This window comes from Mus caroli, unplaced genomic scaffold (assembly GCF_978045245.1).
Source record: "Mus caroli unplaced genomic scaffold, Mus_caroli_1 scaffold_8, whole genome shotgun sequence".
Classification (NCBI taxonomy): domain Eukaryota; kingdom Metazoa; phylum Chordata; class Mammalia; order Rodentia; family Muridae; genus Mus; species Mus caroli.
The window spans coordinates 92,117,953-92,141,497 of NW_028227263.1; the positions used below are offsets into that span (position 1 = coordinate 92,117,953).

The 23,545-nt window shown below is 37.2% G+C and overlaps 1 protein-coding gene across 4 annotated transcripts in view; it reads right to left on the reverse strand.

Annotated features, from left to right (window-relative positions):
• The window catches only part of Luzp2 (leucine zipper protein 2), a 393,196-nt gene that overhangs the window by 167,668 nt on the left and 201,983 nt on the right, over positions 1-23,545 (reverse strand). For all 4 annotated transcript variants that reach the window (XM_029479976.1, XM_021168299.3, XM_029479978.2 and 1 more), the window contains one exon: positions 12,604-12,666. In XM_029479976.1, coding sequence (XP_029335836.1) covers positions 12,604-12,666 — 63 coding nt within the window. The remainder of the gene's footprint in view (positions 1-12,603; positions 12,667-23,545) is intronic.

Sequence of the window (23,545 nt, forward strand, 5' to 3'; positions counted from 1 at the left end):
GGTTTTATAGGCTGCTTGTATCTGTATAGTCATCTTTCTTCCTTATAGTTAGGGGACAGACAGGCAGACCCTCAGACACACACATGCACGCACACACTCATGCACACACGCATGTATGCATGCATGCACACACACATACACACACACACACACACACATCTATTTTGTTTGCTAGCTATGTTTTCTATATGATTTATTCTATTCATGAGGGTATCCACTGAGGTTTTAACTTGGCTTATTGGGTTTTTAAGCTTCCAACATCATTTCAATTTGAGTTTGGTTTAGTAATGCTCTTTACTGGATACTATCTTCACATCTTAAATTAACTTCTACATATCATTGTTCTCATTGCTTTTGTTCTCTTTTTACTATAGACTTATTCTTTTTTAGCTGTTTCTTGTTTGCCTGAGCAAACACCATCCCAGGGTTAGCACATCTCTTGCTGATCCTTTTCTCTGTTGTCTTCTAGTTCACGTCCATTCCTCATTGTGCTGTCAGCAGCTAGGGCACAAGGTCTTGGGAAGGTTGAGTCATCAGCCTCTAGGGTCCGGAGGTGCAGGCCTACACTAGAGATAGTGATCTGATACGAGTGGGAGGCTTCTATGGTAGGAAAAGAGTGGGCTTAGTCCAAAGTGTAGGTTTGAGCCATCCCAGAGGAGCTAGGCAGTATGGCAGCACACTTCAAGGCGAGAGTGAGCAGAAGGGTGGGTAAGTGTAAGGAGGAAGTCAGCTATGAGGTAGAGAGGACTGAAAAGCAGACATGACTTGACATTTTCACTCAGCTCTGGCAATTTAAAGAATTTCCTCAAGGATTGATTCCAAGTGAGTTCAATGTGCCATCTGGAGACTTGATACATCTATCTATGTACATGTAGAATACAAAATACATTTTGGAACATACACACAAATATTTCAAAAATATTGCATAAATAAGTAATAAAGACAAGACTCTGTACTCCCCTGGAGTGCACACTTCTAGGGTAGCAGCATGTGGTGAAAGAAGCCTCCTTGCATATGAAAACACTCTCTGTTGCTGTTTCAGAGGATGATTCTCTCCATGAGTGTGAGTTTGGTTTGATGGCTTCAGACAAAGTGTCTGCTTTTGTGATAAACCTATTCTGGTTCATTACTCTTGGATAATATCTTCTCTTTGGCTTTGAGATGAAAGGGCAGCAGCACTTTACCTTTGTGAGACAGACTCAGTGAAAGCTTATGCAAGATGGGATGCTTAAAGAAATTTAATAGGGTCAAGAGCATTAAGCACACAGGCATGGGTTGCTCTGAAATTCATTGTCGTTGCCTTGAGCATTCACAGGAAATCCTCAAAGACTCCATTATAAAGTAAAGACTTTTACCAAATATCACAAATATTTGTAATATGTATATTGATGAAAATGAACTGAATAAAGAGAAAAATGAACGTATTTTAAACTCACTCAGGGAACATAGCATTAAAAAGTACCTTATAATATCCTATAAAGAAAGTTTTGCATCTGTACTCATGAGGTCCGTGATACTTTGTTCTGCTCCACAAGACAGCATGCTAAGTGTGCTTCCCTATGACATGGTGGATAGCTTATGGTTAATCCAAAGCATTGAGTAACATGAAGTTCTTTTCAGTAATGTAAATTGGAAAACAATGGTGGAAATGGAAGTTTTAAGTTTTCTCTTTTTACCTATCGTTTAATATCTTCTACGTGTCCATGCACACATACGCATGCATGGATTTGGGTAGTCAAATAAGAGCAAGAGAAAAAGCAAGAGGGAGAGTGCATTTTAGGAATATTTTGATGCCCAGGGGCCAGAGACTGGTAAGGAACCTTGTTCCATTAAGTGTGTGTGTGTGTTTCTGTATGTATATTTGTATGTGTGTATGCATGTTTATATGTATGTATGTTTGTGTGTGGGGGGGGGGGGGAGAGTTGTAACTATAAAACATAATATAAAAAATAAGGATACAGTATTGTTTAGAAACACCAATTGGGATAGATTTATCCTGTGTTAATGATGATAAAATCTTCTACACATTCGTGCACACATACACACATGTACAGAATTGCGGGAAGGAAGAGAGAGCAAGAGAAAGAACAAGAGGGAGAGTACATTTTAGGAATATTTTGGTGCCCAGGGGCCAGAGACTGGTAAAGAAATTTGTTCCACTCAGTGTGTGTGTGTGTGTGTGTGTGTGTGTGTGTGTGTGTGTGTGTGTGTGTGTGTTGTACCTATCAAACATAAAATAAAGCAAATAAGGATACAGTATTGTCCTGAAACACCAATTGTGATAGATTTATCCTATTTTAATGATGATAAAATAGTCTAGATATCAGTGCATGTTTAGATTTCTCTGAGGTTCACATAAATCTGTCATTACCTTGTTAACAAACCAAATTATGATCAAATTAAAAATATTCTGACAGAAGGAAGGAGAGGAAAGGAAAGTGAAGCAACTGATAAAGTATGTTAGTGTCTGGTTAAGTTTAAAGAGCAGAAGCACTTACTAAGCAGGTTAGGATGACTGAGCCCAGAAGGGCCTCCCTGGCTGTGTCACACCTATCTGTGATACCTATTTATGATGACTGGACTCAGAAGAGCCTCTAGAACTGTTCCACACTGATTCATGGACTGTGGATCTGGACTCTGAATAACACAGAGAAAGAAAGTTGACCTTTTAGGTGTTTTATCAGGATTGACAAGCAAATTTGCTGCTCAGAATACAAATACAGAGGTGGGTGCTCTCAGCTAACCATAGGACTGAACACAAGGTCCCCAATGGAGGAGATACAGAAAGGATCAAAGGAGCTGAAGGAGCTTACAGCCCTGCAGATGGAACAACAACATAAACCATCCAGTACCAGTACTCCCAGGGACTAAACCACCAACCAAAAAGTACAGACACATGGGAGGGACCCATGTTTCCAGTCCTATATGTAGCAGAGGATGACTTTGTTGGACATCAACAAGAGAAGAGGTCCTGAGAAGGTTGGATGCCCCAGTGTAGGGAAATGCCTGGACAGGGAAGGGGGAATGAATGGGTTGGTGAGGAGGGGGAGTGGTGATAGGACAGGGAGATTTTGGAGGGAAAACCAGGAAAGGGGATAACATTTGAAATGTAAATTTAAAAAAATCTAATTAAGAAAAAAAGAAAAAAAGGAATACAGCACATCTGTATTACACATTACTCTACTACTTTGCTGGTTTACTGGCTTTGTCAGTTTTATTTTCCCCCAAACTAGACAAATGTCAAACATGTCTTGGGACAACATTTCATCTTATTTCCTTCCTGTAAAGGTTTGTACCTAAGACAGGGAAAACTGTGGTAAATACATGGGCATTGTACCAAAAAAAGAAAAAAATAATAAGTTTTGTCCTGAAGAAATGGAATGCTTGCTAACATTTCAAGTAAGTATCATAATTAGTAACAGTTCATAGAATTTGCCATTGTTTTGTGGCTCTTTGGTCTACATTGAATCACACCCTCTTGAGGAGAAGGCAGCTCAGGAGGCTCAGGGAAGCTCATAAAACTCATAAGAGGAAGAAAGCCCTATGCCATGATCTGTGCAGCATGTAGGCAATAAGCAATTCCCTAAGAAGGGGAAACCTCAGTAGAGTTTTCCCCAAGGTGGATAGTGAACACTGACTTTTGTGATTCATTACCTAGACTAGGTTGGGCTTTTTGAATGAGGGATCTGCCTGAGTCACAAATTTCCCTATGAACAACTAACTCTATCCCTGTGGTCACACAAGCAACCTAGTTAGAGTTATTGACTCACCCAGCTAGATTTGAACAGAATCATTTCTTTGCCCTATCTTTGTCCTATTTACCTGGGGTGAATTGGAATAGACTCCCAAGGAAATATCATGTACTAGCACCATACAGCACACTTAAATTATTTACAGTAATGATAACCTTGTCATTATGTCAGTCCCAACTCTATCTACTAATTTTCCTGCTGCTACTTATGAAATAGCCAAAATTTGTGTATTAGTCAGTGTTTTATTAATGTGAAGTGACACGATGGCCATGGCAACTTCTTTAAAGAAAAGCATTTAATCAGGACTTGCTTACGGTTTCCGAGATTAAGCCCACTGTTATCATGGTGGGAAGCATTGCAGCATGAAGGCAAGCATGGTACTGGAGGTGTGTCTGAGAGTTCTACATCCAGAACCATCAGGCAGCAGGAAGAGACATTGGGCCTGGCTTGGACTTTTGAAACTGCAAAACCTATACTAGCCAGTGACATACTTCCTCCAACAAGGCCACACCTACCCCAACAATGTCACACCTCCTAATCCCTTTCACTCTCTGAAGACCAAGCAGTGAAATGTATGAAGCTATGGGGCCATTCTTATTCAAACTCATATTCCACTCACTGAGCTCCAGAGGCTAGTAACCATATCTTAACACAAAATGAACTTCAGTCCAACTTCAAATGTCCAAAGTTTAATGCCTCTTCTGAGATTAAAGGCAATCTGAATTGTAACCCTTTCTAAAATCAAAATAAATAAGCAGATCTCATACTTCCAACATACAATGGCACAGGATGTACATTACAATTCCACAAGGTAGGAAAGGTAGTTTGGTGAGGAAATACTGGACCAAAGTCAAGAGTGAAAAGTGCCGCGCAAACTCCAAACACTGTATCTCTATATCTGATGTCAAAGTGTTCTTTAGATCTCCAACTCCTTTCCGCTTTGTTGACTGCAACACAATTATTTCTCTTGGATTGGTTCCACACTCTGTTAGCAGCTTTCCTTGGCAGGTATCTTATGACTCTGCCATCATCAACATCTTGGGACTCCAACAACATTCAGGCTTCACTTTCAGAACTTCACACAATGACCTCTCTGAGACTCCGGGAGGGATATCCCAAATACATGCCTGTTTTTAGGTCCTTTTCTTAGTCATGGAAGGAGATTTCACAATCCCTGTCTAATAATCTTGATTGTAAAGCCAGAACCATGTATCTGAAACTGCCAGATTCCTCTGCTTGCTGGGGCTGGAACATGGCCCCATTGTTCAAATATATTTTCTCCAGCTTCCTGGTTTCTTTAGAGTTTTCTTCATTGCTTAAACTTTTATTTAATCCCCTTTCACTAACTTTAATTCTTTTTCACAAGTTGGGATTGTAGCTGGGTGGGTCTTGCCCTGAAGTTACCATTACTGTTATTTCACTTAGCATCAGGCTTTTCTTTAAATGTTTTATCTTTTGAACACTGAGTTTATCTCTATTTCCTGGTGTTCTGTTTCTCCTCCAACTGTACATTTTATAGCTAAATTTTAATCTAGCAACATGGATGCTCTGGTAAGGGATCACATCTAAAAACCTAGATCTGTGTGACCTGGCTGAGATGAAGACATGCCACACACCTGTAATCTCTCTGGCTGGAAAACAGACATGCCCTTAGTACACATCTTCAGTCCCAAACAATGAATCTTTTTTAGAGGAAAGAGCAGTGCAGAGAGGGAGGGTGTAGTTCAGTGAGTGAAGTTCAGTTAAGACCAGGCAATACAGTGGAGTTCAGTTCAGTCAGTTCAGTTCAGTCAATTCAGTTCAGAAAGTTGAGGGAGTTGAGTTGAGTTGAGTGAGTCAGTGTGGTGGAGTTCAGTTTGTGCATTTCAGTTCAGGTCAGCAGAGGTAGTTGAATCCAAAGAAAAAGAGGGATCCAGAAGATTAGAACAAATTGCCAGAATTAGTTTGAGGCCAAGCAGAGCAATTCAGAGAAGCCAAGAGAAGTTAGTTTGAATCAGTCAGCTTGGAGAGGATTTTGAGCCAGAATAACTGAGTTGATCCAGCCAGCCAGAGATTAGAGAGAGCTCAAATGGATGAATATATGCAGCAGTAAGCTTGTGAGAAGACAATGACATCTGGTTAATAAAAGTTACATTTATAAAATTCTATATTTTTCCTTATTCAGCTTGCTTTTATTTTCATTATAGATCTGTATAAAAATAGCCATGTGACACAATCAATACCAGGCTACCAGACTGTCTTGAAATCTCCTCTGTTGATAGCATTAATCCAAAACTCTTTAATTTAGTCTTAGGAGTATATATATATATATATATATATATATATATATATATATATATACACATATATGCATATATATATATATACATATATATATATGTGTGAGTATGTGTGTGTGTGTGTGTGTGTGTGTGTGTATGACAAAGGGAGAAAGCCAAACTATTACAAGGATGGTTTCTAGGCCACTTATTAATATCATTCTCCTCTGAAACACCTTGAGGCTGTCATTATCAATATTGCTCACAACACCACCACTGTCTTTTATGCTACCACTAGTACAGCCTGTTAAGCCTCCTCCAGGCATTCAAATGCTTTCTTAATCAAAAATACCAAAGTCTATTTTCTACCAACAAGAAGAACACTAAAGCCTTTCACAGCAATACCCTACTCCATGGTACCAGTTTAGCTTTCAAAAGCACAAGCCAGGCCTAGTGGCTTGCTCTTTCTTCCTGCTGTGGATCTGGCTACTTCTCTAGCACCATAATCATTTCTGCCTGCATGCTGCCATAATGCTTGCCAAGATGACAATGGACTAAATCTCTACAACTGTAAGTCATACCCAGTTAAATAGTTTGTTTTATAAGAGTTGCTTTGGCTACGGTGTCTCAACTTAGCAATAGGATACTGACTAAAACAATTGAGTCACAAAAGAAACACATTCTGTGGTCCTAGAAGAAAACATGACAAAGTTTAGAAATCATTTGGTCAAAATCATGAAGTGTGAGATTCCTCCAGCAATCCCTTTTCTCTCTCAAGGGGTGAGTTTCTGCCTCTTCCAAAGGCAGAGTTGCTAACTGTAGATAAACCAGAAAACTGTATAGATTTGTAAAGCACAATTTGGTCCCATAAATATATGTGACTAGATGCAAGTATAAAAATTGTTTGGTTGATGATTATTATAACTGAAGATAGTTCACATTTCCAGAACATATACTGAAGGCAGAACAGATAAGGTTGACATTCATTTTATAAAAGAATAAATAAGTAGAAGGATTTCTTGATATTCAGAAAAACTCTAGATAAATCCAAACATCATTTAAAGTAACCTAGGCAACTGCTTGTTATACCCATGATCATTCATTTCAATGGAATTCACACTGAGTTTTCTTGAAGATCATCAACCAAGTTATATATTGTTGTTTCTATAAATGAAATGTACAAAATTATTGACTTTTACAACTGAAATTTAATGAGTCATCTGGATTTTTAAAATTCAATATCTTCCTAGTAAAATTCATAGGTTAAAGTGACTCAGTCACTGATGTAGGCAAAAATTCTCTCATGGAATTTGGAGATGTTGCTTGGTAAATAGAAAATGTATCCTACTTGCAGAGTATATGAATTCTATTTCCAGGACCCTAGTGAATAGATAACACTACACATATTTCCAATTCCAAGTCATCCAGAACTTTTTTCTCGCCTCCAAGGGTACCTACACATATGTCTCACACACACACACACACACACACACACACCACACATACTACAGCATATACATACACACACACACACATACACACACACACATACAGACACATACAGACACTTAAAAGTAAATCATTAGAGGAATCCAATATCTTGTCTCTCAACTCACAACAATCATTGTTTCCCCCTTTATTTCCTCCTATGCTTTCTTCCTTCCTTCGTTCATTTTATTTTGTTTTCTATTTTTTATTTTAATTTTGCTTTTTAAATGAAACACATGACTGAATGTAAGATTTGCCTCTCCTTGTCGTAAGCAAGAGGCAGAGATAAATTTTCGTAGAACAGATTAAAATGCACATCTTTGATTATTCCTGATTTTGAACTACTCTATACATTTTAAATTTATCTTATGTATTTACTTGTAGGTTCATTTGTATGTCACATGTATTGTATATGTACAGGAAAAAATTAGAAGAATCAATCCTCATAATTTTGTAATCTTATTATTATGAGCTATTGAAAGTGTCCCAATCCACTCAAATTATGAAAAATAAAGTCTAGTTAAGGAATATTCATTATTACCCAACAAAAATTTACCACCTGTCTAACATGGTCAAGAAAATTCATGGAGGATATAATGCTAAAAAATTAGCATTCATTTTTTGTAGTTAAAAAGAATCAACGTTTGTATTGTTAATATAAATGTATTAAACCTTAATATATATTAATAGGTGGATTTCATGCAATGTGCCGCTTACTGCTGAACAGTGTAGAATAAGAAGGAATGCATAGTCAATGACTTTGTAACCCAATCCAGAAACATTAATTCCTATGGAGTGTCAATCAGAGATGCAAGGATTTCTATTATGCATGGAATTTTTGAGGCTACAGGTTTTCTTAAATTGTGGCTTCATGGATTTTTATTTATGTATAGTACAAAGATAATTTTTATGATAGTGAAATCGAGTTTTTATTACAGGTGCTCTGAGTAGTATTTTTGTATTTGTGATCTTTTAGCTTTTTTCTCTAACATTTCACACATAACGTTCGTTCATCTGTCCTGCAAGGAAGATGTACTCCTTCTAGCTTCTTAGGTTTTCTGGATCAAATTTCGCATAAATTTTCTTTTCTTGAATCTCTAATAGTTTGTAACCCCTTAACTCTCCTGTATTTAGTCCATGTGCTTGAGGAAGGAGTAACTGAGGTTCCACTAAGAGGGTAGAACCTGACACTATTAAGGGTGTGATGATGTGTTTACAGACAAGAGATTGGCTGTCCTCTGAGAGGCCCAACCAGCAATTGATTGAGACACTTAAGATACTTAGAGCCAACCGTTGGACTGAGGTCTGAGACTCCTGTGGGGAACTTAAGCAGGCAGCATACATGGGCCAGTCTGAGCACCCCCCCCCCTCCCCGTAGACTGAGCCACCAAGCAGGCAGCATACATGGGCCAGTCTGAGCACCCCCCGTCTCTGTGTGTGTGTGTGTGTGTGTGTGTGTGTGTGTGTGTGTGTGTGAATGCGGGGGTGGTGGTGGTGGTGGCTGGGAGTGTAGCCAGGTCTAACTGCCTGGTCTAACCTCAGTGGGAGAAGATGCGCCTAATTCTCCAGAAACTTGAGGCCCCAGAGTAGGGGATGCCTGGTGGGTGGGGCAGCCTCTTAGAGGCAAGGGAAAAAGGAAGAACTGTGGGAGGGGGGAGGGGGCCACGGCTGGAATGTAAATAAATAAAATAATTTTAAAAACTCTTCAAACTAAAATAAAGGAAAATATATGCAAAACAACAAAAAGGTAAAAACCATGACAAGCTGCGACACAAAAGCAATGTGTGTGTGGGTCCTTTGAGGAGCGATGATGCTGTTCTGGGATGTACAGATGCACACAGCTTGGGGGGCAACGGGGATAGATGTGAAGTACTACAAGGGAGTGATGAAACCTGGAAGACCAAACTGAAATCAGCTCTCCATATTTTCAAGACACAAAAAAGTAGAGGCGGCCCATTGGACATGCAAACTTTATATGCCCCAGTACAGGGGAACCCCAGGGCCAAGAAGTGGGAGTGGGTGGGGAGAGGAGTGGGTGGGGGAGGGTACCGGGGACTTTTGGGATAGCATTGGAAATGTAAATGAGGAAAATACCTAATAAAAAATAAAAAAAGAGGTAGAGGCAATTGTCTGAAGTTCCCTGCCACCACTGATGTAGAGATAACAAATATATGAAAGAAACAAACAACAGAAAGAGTACAGATTCCTAACCTACTTAGAATGAGGAGGAATTCTAGATAAGGTAGCAGTGCTAACAAAGATACAGCGATTCCGTGTATTCTGCTTGAGTTGGGAGTCACAAATTGCTAAACTATGATTTACCCTCTGAGGTCTGGTGTTTACCATGGAACGGAGTTTGACAGTCAGGAGGTAACAGAGGTGTCAATGTTTTTCCAGATGTATTTTCTTTGGTAACTCGGGTATCCTCTATAATGAACCCTTCTATCTCAAGGGAAATCTATTTGGTTTAAGTTGAATGAACGTTATAGAACCTAAGGACAGAAATGGGAATAAGACAGAACTAACTGAACGATCAATTTTCCATGATGCATTGATTGCTGCAGGCATGTCAGTAATTTAGAATCTTGGAGATTTCTGTCAGAACAAGCTGAGAAAATTCTTATTCCTTGGTTCTATGGTGGGGGGTGTGAATTGGGTAGTTGGGACTTTTGTTTGGTTTGAAAAGAAACACGAGAGGACATGGAGGATGTCTGTGAATAAATGATAGAGGTCACATTTGGTATTTTTGTTTATGAAGTTTTGGTTGCTTAAGTCACTACTAAGAAAATGATTGTGCAAAGCCCAACAGATTGTTTAGTCAATTGCCTCAAAATCTAATGACCATAATGTCTGTAATTGCTTACCTTTGTTGAGGGATTTCTAAGGTCCAAGTGCCCAATATATATTGTTTTCACATGCTCTAAAGTACCAATTTAAAGTATATGACAGGTAAAGTGGCTTTAACAAAGGATACTTAACCAAGGTTTCATGTTTACTTTTCAATGGAGAATTATGGGCATTTATCAGATAAGAAAAAAATCATGCAGATATGGTTGTGAACACAGATGGACTCCAAAATTGATAGACTAAGATTCAAGATTCACATGCAAGAATTGCACTGGGGTTTTCTGTACTGATCCATGTGGTGGAATTAGTTGCTCACAACATGAATTTATTTCTGGTGTCTAATGCAGATTGTAAACTCTCCTGAGAGAGAATCACCATCCTTGCCTTAACTCCACCAAGTCAAAATACTACACGCTTGCCCAATGGAAATTCCTTTGCTATGAAACTGTATTATACTTTGACCATTTTGATTACATCCCCTTTACTGAAGAGCCTCTTACCACAGATACTTCCAGCCTTGATTCAAAGAGTAAAACAAACTCTTTTCTAGTTAGCTTGGTTGAAATTGCACCCAGCAACAATAAACCACCAAAATTTAACACCCTTTTCACATGAATTAATAACTAGAAATCATTTTTATTTACAAGAAACAAACCATTGTTTGTTAATGGTTTGTCAAATGCATACATTCAAATTCCTTATTTCTTTCCAAAGACACCCAGGCTTACACTCAATGATATTTCTTTTTTTTTAATTTTTAATATTTTTTATTACATATTTTCCTCAATTACATTTCCAATGCTATCCCAAAAGTCCCCCATAGTGCCCCCCACTTCCCTACCCACCCATTCCCATTCTTTTGGCCCTGGCATTCCCCTATATTGGGGCATATAAAGTTTGCAAGTCCAATGGGCCTCTCTTTCCAGTGATGGCCGAATAGGCCATCTTAGCTGCTTCCATCCAGCCACCAGAATACTTAAACAAGTAGAATGGTTTAAAGACTGCCAATTCTGTATTCACATCCATGTGAAAACTCAGAATGTGAACTAACTTAGAACGAGGATTTATACACAGATCATTAATTATAACAAAAGGTCATAGCAGAGTAGAGTTGGTACTAAAGCTAAGTCATGGATTTTTATGTATAAAGAAGATAATAAATAAAGACTGTGGTTACAGAGGAGAGTCCCTATGAAGACACAAGCAGGAGCTGGAGTGATACTGTCCCAAATCAGAAAATTCCCTGGAAGGTCATGAGACAGCAAATGCTAGGAGGAAACAGGAAGGGATTATGTCCCAAACCATCAGGCAGCTTTGAACTATACTAATTTAATTTCTGACACATTGCCTCCAGATCTTTGAGGCATCTAAGTTCTGCTTGGTCAGTGGTACTTACCCTTGTAGCTTGTAGGCATTTATGTGGATGATTCATCGGATGCTTTAAATGCTAGGTACAAATTATGCATAATAATGTGCTGATCAAAAGACATTCCAAGAGAGGAAAGTCACCATGAATAAAGTTAGAATGCTGTGAGGAAATACTATTAAAATATCCCAATCACGTTTTGGATTCAGGTTATATGTGAGGTAAAACTTACAACCTATTCATCTACAGGCAGTATGGGAATGCATTAGGAATAGTGACCTGCAGCAGCCCATCACATCATAAAATCCCTTATCCCCTCCACAGCACTGTGCTCACTGAGGCAAGAAGATGGAATGATTACCTTAGAGAGATTTACAGCCACATATTTACAGAGTTGAACTGAAATGGGTGTTCTTTAATTTACTAGAGTTTTCTCTATAACAGTGTTCATTGACATTTCGTTTTGTTTTTTTTTTTTTTTCTCTTAGCTTAATTCACAGGCTCCTTTTAAGAAACTTAAACTTTCTTGTTTGAAAATTTTGCATGTATCATTCCTTATGATTTTATGACAAGTAGAAACACTGTGATGATTATCATTGATAGGGGTTTCTCTGCATGTAGAGAATGACAAATTAAAAACAGGCTTTAATATTCATACCTACAGATAGTTTCCAATTATCTTGAAAAATAAAAATCAATGAAATGAAATTCCTTTTATTTCTTAAGCTCATTGCGGCTATGAGATAGTAACTCTTACCATTATTTTTCTTCTCTGTTAGTGTGTAACAAGATCAACTCAGAATTAAAATTCTCAAACTTCTGGTAGATTCCTATTTGCATTTTTCTGTGTGTCTTTAATTAATATACAGTTTTCCTATAACATGAAAATTACCTCATTCTGTAAGTCACGGATCATTTTGCTCTTTCTTTCCACTTCAGTCTTCAAAAAATTAATCTGAAAACAAATAAAACATTATCATTTTTTTTACTTTATATCAATTTGAGTATACTAAAATTATCATAGTGTTAATGTAAATACTGAAAAAGAAAGGATTAAAGCCTTCAGTTAAAAAAAACCCTTTATTTCCTTCATCTTTGTTCAATTTGTTCATTTTATATTATTACAAAAAGCATGCTCATTGAATTAAAATTTATGTACGTTTTCAAAAAACATTTTAATTTTAGTGAAATTTATTATTCATGTTTATTTTACTCAACACCAATTTATCTACATTATTTTTTAATTAGCTATGAAACTAATTAAATCTGAGTTACTGGTACAATGAAATCAATCAAGGTGATGAAGAGTACTGTAACTGATATAACTCCAAACATAGTGGATTAAATAATTTGTGTTCCCATGAATAGAACAGGCTAATATTAAGCTTTACCCTCTACATCCATCCTTTCATGATACTTCCACTATCATATTTTTAAGGTAATGTGTATGAGAAACCCACAACACCATAAAAATTTCCCCTAATTTTGACTGCAAAATGTAGTAGCATCTATTGCATTTTCTATCATGTTTCAGCTAAGGTTCCCAAAGAGAATCAGCTGCTCTGTAGCTCAGGCAAATGGAATATGTTATTGACTCTCATTTAGGTTGTGATAAGTTAAATATGCTAAGATGATATGCAAGAAGAGAGAATGTTTCAGAGAGGCTAAATGAAGTCAGCATATAGAAATACCTGATAGAGTGGTCATATAGATAGAGGGGTTTAAGAATGATTCCATATGGAGTTTCAGCTCTTCAAGAGCTGAAACAGCTATACTACATTCTTGAAGCTTCATTAGGTACAGAATTCAAGGACATTGGTAAAACAAAAGAATTACCTGGAAGATCATGTATGATGTTATTAAAATTCTATAAGTCTATAAAAACCTGAATATGCCTACTGATGGACAGAATTTATAACTAGCTCTACATAAGTATTTTTTTGTGGCAACAAGAACTTTAAATCATGAAAGAGCAATGTTAGTTCCATATATATCTTTATCACCGATGCCAAATTCTCATATATTGATATTCAGTATGTTTGTGATAGCTAAACTTCACAATGATTAGGAATATACTGAAATAGATTACTGTGTCAAGCCTATAATTCTTTAAATACTCCACGCAGACATAAAATCTGGAGAATATAAAAACTCAAATATATTCAGAATATTTAAAATATTAGCATTTTGAGATCACTTCCTTAGAATCCCAGCAGGACTTAACATCCCTGCAGAAATAAGCATTCCTAGTATTTACTTCAGTAATGGTTTTCAGAGAAAAAAATACTAAGCATTTGCAAGAACAGTGCTTCTTTATGTTTGCTGAGAATAAAAGCTTTGAGGCAAGTCTTGCTTTAGAATTATGTCTCACCCAGGACAAGTTAAGCCATAAAAGTTAACAGGAGTCATGAAATGCATCCAAACACCATTAATATATTTAATTATCATGGTCATACCTGCTAGTTTGTCATCCCTGCTGTCTGCCAGGCTTGGGCAGGGCAAACCCAGAGCTGAATGATTTCTTACTGAAACATGCATGCAGAGTTAAAAACAAATCCTCATGTCTTCATGGAAAGTGTGTTGGAGCATGATTGTATCAAGGTGGAACTACTGATCAAATAACGTGAATTTTCAGAAATATTTTTTCTTGCAGATTTTATAACTGAATAAACAAATTTGTTATTGCATTTCACAGATTTTTATTTTGGACCAGAAATAAGAAACTTCAGTATTGCAACACTTTTTGGGAGGAGTCAGAGAGAGAAATGTACAATTTTTCATCTGAATAAAAAGGGTATAATTTAAAATTCAACCAAGGTCACCATAAAAATGTATCATTCCTTTAAATCTCAAGTAGATAACCCAGGGGAGTCACCTATAAGCTCATCTGGGAGGGAGTTTCTAGAGAGGTTTTATGGAGAAAGGAAGACCCAACCTGAATGCGGGCTGCAGCACACTATGAGTTGAATAAATAATGAAGAACTAAAACACAGATGGCTGAAAAGAACTTAAGAAATGTTCAGCTCCTTAGTCATCAGGGAAATGCAAATCAAAATTACTTTTAGATCTTATCTTGTGCAAGTCAAATGGCCAAGATCAATAAAACAAATGACAGCTTATGCTGGTAAGTATGTGGGGGACTGGGTGCACATTGCTGGTGGGAGTGCAAACTTACACAGCCATTATGGAAATCACTGTGGAGGTCTCAAAAAGATGGTAATTAATCTACCTCAAGGCCAAGCTATACCACTCTTGAGAATATGCCCAATGGGCTCTAAATCCTACTACAGAGACACTTGCTCAACCATGTTCATTGCTGCTCTATTCATAATAGTCAGAAATCAGAAACAGCCTATATATCTATATTAGTTTGGGTTTATTGCTATGAAGAGACACCATGACCAAGGCAACTCTTATAAAGAAACACATTGAATTGGTGCTGGCTTACAGTTTCAGATGTTCATTCAATTATTGTCATGGTGAGAAGCATGGTGCTGGTCAAGTAGACTTACTACTGGCCAGAGGAGCCAGGATTTCTACATGTTGATCTTAAGGTACAAGGAGGAGACTATCTCCCCCAGGTGTCAAGAGGAAACTATGTTCCACACTGGATGGAGCCTAAGCATAGGAGACATCAAAGCCCACCCACACAGTGACACTCTTCCTCCAACAAGGCCACAACTCCTCTAGTAAAGCCACACCTCCTAATAGTGCCACTCTCAGGGCCAAGTATTCAAACACATGAATCTGTGGGGGCCAACCCTATTCAAACCGCTACAATGTCCTTCAGTTGAAGAATGAATAAAGAAAATGTAGTACATTTATACAATAGAATATTACTTGATTGTTGAATGAAATAATGAAATTCTCAGCTAAAAGAATTGAATAGGAAAAAATATCATCCTGAGTAAAGCAGATCCCAGATCCCAAATGAAAATATGGTATGTGTTCAATTATATGTGGATGTTAGCTGTTGAGTCTTCTATAAGCAGGCTACAATCCATATAAACAAAAAGGTTAGGTATAGATTTAGGAACTGGTATGTTGGCGGGATAGGTTAGTATAGGAATTGCATATAGAATAGATAGCTATGGAAGAATGAGTAGGGGGTGTTCCTGGAATGGGAGGGCAAACCAGACAGGAAGAAGAGGGAGATGAATGAGGTAGGGAACATGAGAAGGGACAGCTAAAACTAAGAGCCATTTGAGGGGGTCATCTGGAGACCTAATACAGCAGAAGCACCCTAAAACATATGTGAAGGCAATCTAAATAGAATAACCAAATAATGTGGGAGGTGGTACCCAAACTGAACATCTCACATCACCAAATGAAGCCTCCAGTTCCAGGAATGGGCTACACCTAATCAAGTTCTTGGTGAAGGGAGCTTTATGGGAAATCTCGCCCCCCGCCAAAAACAAACAAACAAACAAACAAAAAACAAAACAAAAAAAACTTCACATTTTATTGCCAGGAGTATTGACTTGCTCTTCACAAATTGATGAGGGTTAGGCCTATTGCTGAAGACAATATCTACACAAATCTTTAAACATGGAGAAGTTGAGCTGTTGCCTACATAGAGTCTTCACCTCCTACTAACTAGTGTGCATGGTACTGGAAGGCAATCTGCATGTTACTAAAGGAGAAAGGTAAACACTAATACAGTTAAAAACCCTTAGATCTACAATGATGACTTCCCTGCAAAATGGGACAGTGTAATATTGGCACAAAACCTTTGGGACTAACCAATTAATATTTGATTGGATTTATGGCACACTTAATAAGATGAAACCCATATCCAACACTCCTCATGTGGCCAAGAATCTTAGACTAGATAGGCCAAGTAGGCAGAAAGATTGTAAGAGCCAGAAGAGGTGGAGGACACCAAGGAAATAAGGCTTCCTAATAACAGAAGGACCAATGTAAATGTGAACTCACAGAGCCTGGCAGCATGCAGGTCTTGCACAGATGGGGTCCCAGTGCTGAGAGAAGTAGACATAAGCCCACATCCTTAAAGAAGAAGCTATCTCTAATTGATAACCACTTAAAAATTAGTTTTCTGCAACAGAGTCTTCATTGTATATACAAACCATTCTTAAGGCCAGGGCCCATGCTCACCAGTAGATGGCCAAACCAAAATGAACTCAATGGCACTTTTGGAGGTTCTTTGTCACATAATGCTTTGTTAGAGTTTTCTGCTGTTTTTAACTTTGCAGGTCCTTTGTATACATATTATGCTTTTTTCGTTTTGTGTTTTTATGAGATTTCTACATGTGCAAATGTACTGTGCTCACATCTGTATTTGATTCTTGAACTTTATCTTTGGCTCTTTTTCTTCTATTTGTTGTTTGTATTGTTTTAATCCTTTTCTGGTTTATTTGTTTTTATTTATGTAATTAAAAATGTTTGTTGGATGCCTCTTTGTATTCTAAATAGAGAGAGAAAGTAAAGGTATAGATTTGGGAGGCCAGTAAAAGGATCTTGGTGGAGTTGGGGAGGGAAAATAATAATCAGAACACATTGCATTAAAAATCGATTTTCAATGAAAATAAGAAGGAAGCCAACCTGACAAGCTGATAACCAGAAATAGTCTCTCTGTGCTTCGTGAGTGTGGTAAATACAAGGTGGTCAGTTTCATCATGATTCTGTTACCACATCTCAAGTTTCTCTGTCCTCCAAGTGAGGCAACAGACCAAAACAACTTTTCTTAAAGTGCTTTTATCAGAAATGCTGAAACATCAATAAGCAAAGTAACTAATACACATGCCCAAGATCAGGACTACTGGATCGTATATATTAATTATTCATATAAGGAATATCCACAAGGCTTACCATACATATGACTGATTTGCATCTCCAGCAAAGTATACAAATATCTTTGTAAAACAAACAAGTGGGCAGTTGTCTTTATTATATAGTCTATTGGTCAGTGCATTGAGTTTTATATCAATATCATACTGTTTGACATAAGATCATTGGAGATTAGTTTACACTAACATCTGATAATGCCTCCAGTTTGGTGGTAATTTTTTTAATTGTTCCCTTTTTCTTTTATTGAAAATAATTTTATTTTTTCCATAAGATATATTCTGACTATGGTTTCCCTTCCAGTAGTACTCCTTAAAGGAGGCAAAGGCAAGACCATCCTGAGTTGTTTAGTTAGGTTTCATTTTTCTGTTTGCGTGTTGGTTTTTTAATCTAGATAAGATTAGATAAGAGGGAATTTTCTCTGTCTATATCAATTTTGAGATATTTTGAAATACCTCTGAAGATTATCATAGACATTTTCATAATAGGCATAGGCATTTCATTGAATCTGCACTTTTTCACTGAGCAATGTAAAGTCTTTCTTTCGTGAACATAGGAGACATTTCTGTATATTGTTTTGATTTATGTAATATTAATTTATTTAAATATTTCTAAATTATTTTTTAAATTATTTTTGCTTGGTATATTTCCTCTCTTTTATTAGATATATTCCTTTACATTGATAGCTATTGTAAAGCACTACTGAATCATCCATATTTGCTAATTCACTATCAGGATATGAGAACACTGCTCACATGTGAGCTTTGTACACTCAAACATGACTTAAAAAGTCTTTCTGGTAAGGATGGTTTTGCTTTTGATATATTTGATCATGACATCTGCAAAAGTGATCCTTGGAATTTAATTTCTCCAATTGGGATGTTTTTTCTTCCCTTTCCTTGCCTGATTACATAGATGAGGACTCTCCTGTACCATGTTGAGTAAAAATCATGAAAATGAGCATCCTTGTCTTCATCCAAGAGTCAGAAAGCTTTTAACTTTTCCATATAAAATATAATATTAGGTTTTATATTCTATAAGTGATCTGTATGTTAACACATAGTCCTTTATATAAATATAGTATTAGTATTTGGGGGTACATAAAATTACTTATGTCTGAACATGTCTTATTTCTGTAATATATGACATTTTTATAGCAGAAAATTTATTGGAGATTTCTTACATATTTGTTATACTTTACAATTTTGATTGTATTTTTAAAATATTTTCTCATTTCCTCTGCAATGCTATTACTGGCATCCCAATGGGTTTTGACACTGCATGTGTAAAGTTGTACTGCTTAGAGCAGAGTAGTATATGATGATTTCAGGCTTCCTTGGACATATAAAGCTATTGCTTGACATGTAGTTACTTATTCTGTAAAGAATTTTTGTTTAGAAAACATCAGTATTTTGCCAATTATTTTTGCTTAAAAGTTATTTTGTAATTTTCTAATTTGCTTATTATAAATATTAATATTTTCAATTTTCAATGTAACATTCTATATGCATTTTCCCATTCTTTTAATTATATTTTGTCCTATTTCACGTTCTGTGTTCATGTAGTTAAACTATTGTAACTCACTCTGGTTTCTAATACTTTAGAATTTTCATTATTTTGGAAGCTGGCTTGCTTTCCTTCTTGCATTTAATAATCCATTACTAGTTCCTTTTTTTTTTCCTTTTACTAGTTCTGTTGTTTTGCGAGTATGAATACCACATACAGTGTTACCACAGCTCATGTAGAGATTTGATCACTCCCCTGTCCCAGAATGGACCAAGTTGTCCTTTCTCTTGAAAATTCACTCCCATAAAGAGTTCTTCCTCTGGGAATCTGATTTCTGAATGAAAAACTACTGCATTATACTTGGTGTTATCACACTGCTTTCCTTTCATCTCCTTCTTATCACTTTGCAGGGAAGATCAAAGAAAACCAAAGGAGTCCTTTCTTTTTTGCATTGAGGTTCATCTCAGGAATGACTTTCTTTGAAGTTGGTCACCTGGAATCTTTGCTTTATTCTCTGAGCTGCTCTTTTAGTAATGCATATATTTCATGATTTTGCCATCGCATTGAGGAATGAATGTGCACATTTTTAAAAAACTTCAGTACAGGAATTAAGCAAATCTTATGGTCTTCACATCATCCCGCTACCCTAAAACTAGCAGTTTAAATTGAATTATTTCACAGCTTACGTTGAAAATTATTTTTTACCTTATATTATTGTAACAAATACAATGCATAAAAGACATATAATTTTTGCTATAATACATTCATTTGCTTCTCATCATTCTAAAATGTGTTCACATTCACTTTTTATATGCTTAAATAAATGTAAATATAGGAAGGTATGTGACTTTTAAAATATTTAAAATAGTTATAGTAAATAACAGAAAGAACCTGACTGAAGGTAAGAAAATACAATGCATTATCAAAATTGAAATGTCTTATTATTAATGAGGATTAAATTTGAAATACTTAGTCAACAATCACCTTTATATAGGTGATCCTGCTCACTGCTATAAGAGGACACTGTGATTCAGAATCTGAGATCAACTTGGTACAGTTCATTGTCAGCCTGTAAAAAATGGCTATGGAAATCCATGTATATCCTAGCCATTCTGACTGGTGTGAGGTGGAATCTCAGGGTTAGTTTGATTTGCATTTCCTGATGACAAAGGATGTTGAACATTTCTTTAGGTGCTTCTTAGCCATTCGGTATTCCTCAGTTGAGAATTAATTTTTAGATCTGTTCCCAATTTTTAATAGGATTATTTGGATCTGAAGTCTGCTGGTGAGGATAAGGAGAAAGAGGAGCACTCCACTATTGCTGGTGGGACTGCAAGCTGGTACAACTACTCTGGAAATCAGTTTGGTGGTTCCTCAGAAAACTGGACATAGTACTACCTGAGGACCCAGCAATACCACTCCTGGGCATATACCCAGAAGATGCTTCAACATGTAATAAGGACACACGCTCCAATATGTTCATAGTAGTGTTATGTATAATAGCCAGAAGCTGGAAAGAACCCAGATGCCCCTCAGCAGAGAAATAGATACAGAAAATGTGGTACATTTACACAATGAAGTACTACTCAGCTATTAAAAACAATGAATTCATGAAATTCTTAGGCAAATGGATGGAACTATAAAATATCCTGAGTGAAGTAACCCAATTACAAAAGAAAACACATGATATGCACTCACTGATAAGTGGATATTATCCCAGAAGCTCTGAATACCCAAGATACAGTTCACAGAATACATGAAGATCAAGAAGAATGAAGACTGAAATGTGGATACTTCAGTCCTTCTTAGAAGGGGGAACAAAATACCCATGGAAAGAGTTAGAGACAAAGTCTCGAGCAGAGACTGAAGCCCATCCAGAGACTGTCCCACTTAGGGATCCATCCCATATACAGTCACCAAACCCAGACACTACTGTGGATGCCAACAAGTGCTTGCTGACAAAAACCTGTTATAGTTGTCTCCTGAGAGTCTGTACCAGTGTCTGACAAATACAGAGGTGGCTGCTTGCAGCCAAACATTGGATTGAGCACAGGGTCCCCAATAGAGGAGCTACAGATAGGACCCAAGGAGCTGAAGGGGTTTGAAGCCCAATAGGAGGAACAATATGAACTAACCAGTACCTCCAGAACTCCCAGGGACTAAACCACCAACCAAAAAGTACATATGGAGGGACTCATGTCTCCAGCTGCGTATGTAGCAGAGGATGACTTTGTCAGTCATCAATGGGAGGAGAGGTCCTTGGTCCTGTGAAGGCTCTATGCCCTAATGTAGGGAAATGCCAGGGCCAGGAAGTGGGAGTGGGTGCATTGGTGAGCAGGGACAAGGGGGATGGGATAGGGAATTTTCAGAGGAAAAACCAGGAAAGGAGAAAACATTTGAAATTTAAATAAAGAAAATATCTAATTAAAAAAGAAGGGGTTGAAGAATTCTATGTATAGTATCTGGATAGTAATTAAATGATTTTGATTAGGAATGACTTAGAGCTGAAACATTAAAACAGCCTAAATGATTAAGAATAGACTACAATATTTGAATCTTCCTTTGTCACATATAAATCCTCCTATGTCATCCTTGATAGTGCTTAAGGCAGTAGTTAGTGGTGATGATAGGCTACAACTTTGATGTTACTTATGATTCATTATCCACCCTGTTTAGAACTGAGTGTGCACAGAATCATAATTGCCCAACAAATAGCTTTATTAGTATCCTGAGTAGTCAATAAGAGAGCCTGGGTAAAAGAGAAATGATGATATATGAATATGGAGTTAAAATAGCAGAGAGGGAAGGATAGAATATCACGTTCATGTCTACTATAGCCTATATGCTAGATATAATTATACATTTAATATAATCTTTATTATTTTATTAACAATACATGGTTTTAATTGGATAAGTAAGCAAACTGGCAGACCTTGATCAAGTCCACAAAATGCATGGTCTAATAGGAATTATCCTCAGTATAGCATGCCAATACAGTCCTACTAATTTTCAGGATTAGTAGAAATGTTAGGCAGGTAGGGATAGGGATGTTAAGGCTTTAAGGAAAATTCATAAGAGAGGTAGTGAGACCATGTTGGCTGGAACACAGGGGCCATACTCCGCATCCATGACATTTCTACAGTTGGCTATTCTATCTTTGCCCTGTGCTCTTTCAAGATTAAAAGTGTTATCCTGAGAATCCTGTCTGCATAAAGAGTGGGAATTGCTGCGGCTTGTGTGTTAGTTGCTCTGCCCACTTGCAAGAGAGGTATTTACCTCCTGTGAGTTATAACTCTTTAGGAAAGAATCAATAAAACAATACGGCTTTATTACAAGGGTCTGAGAAAATAGTGAATAGAGTATGTCCGTTCTCAGGGCCATTGCTTTCTATCAGATTAAATTTCCCAAGATAAATTCAAATAAAGTCTGTGGTCAAAGCAGAAATGGGATTTTAGACAGAGCCATCCAGCAGTCTAGGTCAGGTATTGAGGAAAGAAATGACTAGGCAGGTGCTAAAAACTATCTGTTCTTTTATAAAATATTGGGTATCCAGATAGTCAAGCATTAGAACATTCAACATAAAATCACTGAGTGTTTTCATGCCATCCAAGTATGTTATCCTGACAGATGGAAGAGATAATGAGAAATCCTTAACAGGAAACTATCCGGCATACAGCAGAGCAGACCATCATTGTGAGAAAGACTGCCCTTAGGAGTCAGCTTGTCTTGGGTGACAAACTGAGCTGAGTTTCAGAAGCAAAGCTCTACACTCTTATCTAAGTTGTTAGAAGCTTTACGAATAAAAGGTTCACTACAGTGTTTAGAGTGCCTGGCATTCCAGTAATTGGCAAAGATGGATACCTGCATTAATCTTGTTTCGAGTTTCTAATTCTGAGACTATTTTACTGGTACTGCAGAGTCTGTTCAAAGAGCTATGTGCCAACCAAGGATCAGCCTCATTCTCTCTAGTCCAATAATGTACTTGAAATATTCTTCTCTATTTTCTTACCTCCTTCATTGCATCCCCAATAGGTCTTTTGTACTCTCCGGACCATGGTTTCATATAACAATCAACCAGCTCAAGAATTATGCCCTCTAGCACCTCTCCAAACCACTCCTGACCTTCCCTCTTGACCTTAGAGGCAGTACCCACAATGTGGGGTAGCTCTTATGTCTTGTGACTATTGCAGTTGTTCACCCAGCCCACCCTAAGGCTGTCTCACCTTTGCATCGCCTTTCAAATCACAATGGAATTTCCTGTCCAGTTCTGTCTGGTGGCCAGCTCTAGCCTTCCCCATGTAGGCCCCATACCCAGTGATGATAACCCCTTTTTTTTCAGTAATGTATTCAATCAACCTCTAACAAACACATTTTCTATGGTACTATATATAATATTTTATAAAGCAGATTCAGGCACTAGGTGCGAGATAGAAATCCTTGTATGTGGTACAAAAGTGAGTCTGGGAAATCAAGTTGAGATCTGTATCCCAGCATTGATTCAGGATTCTATTTTCCTGTCTCGG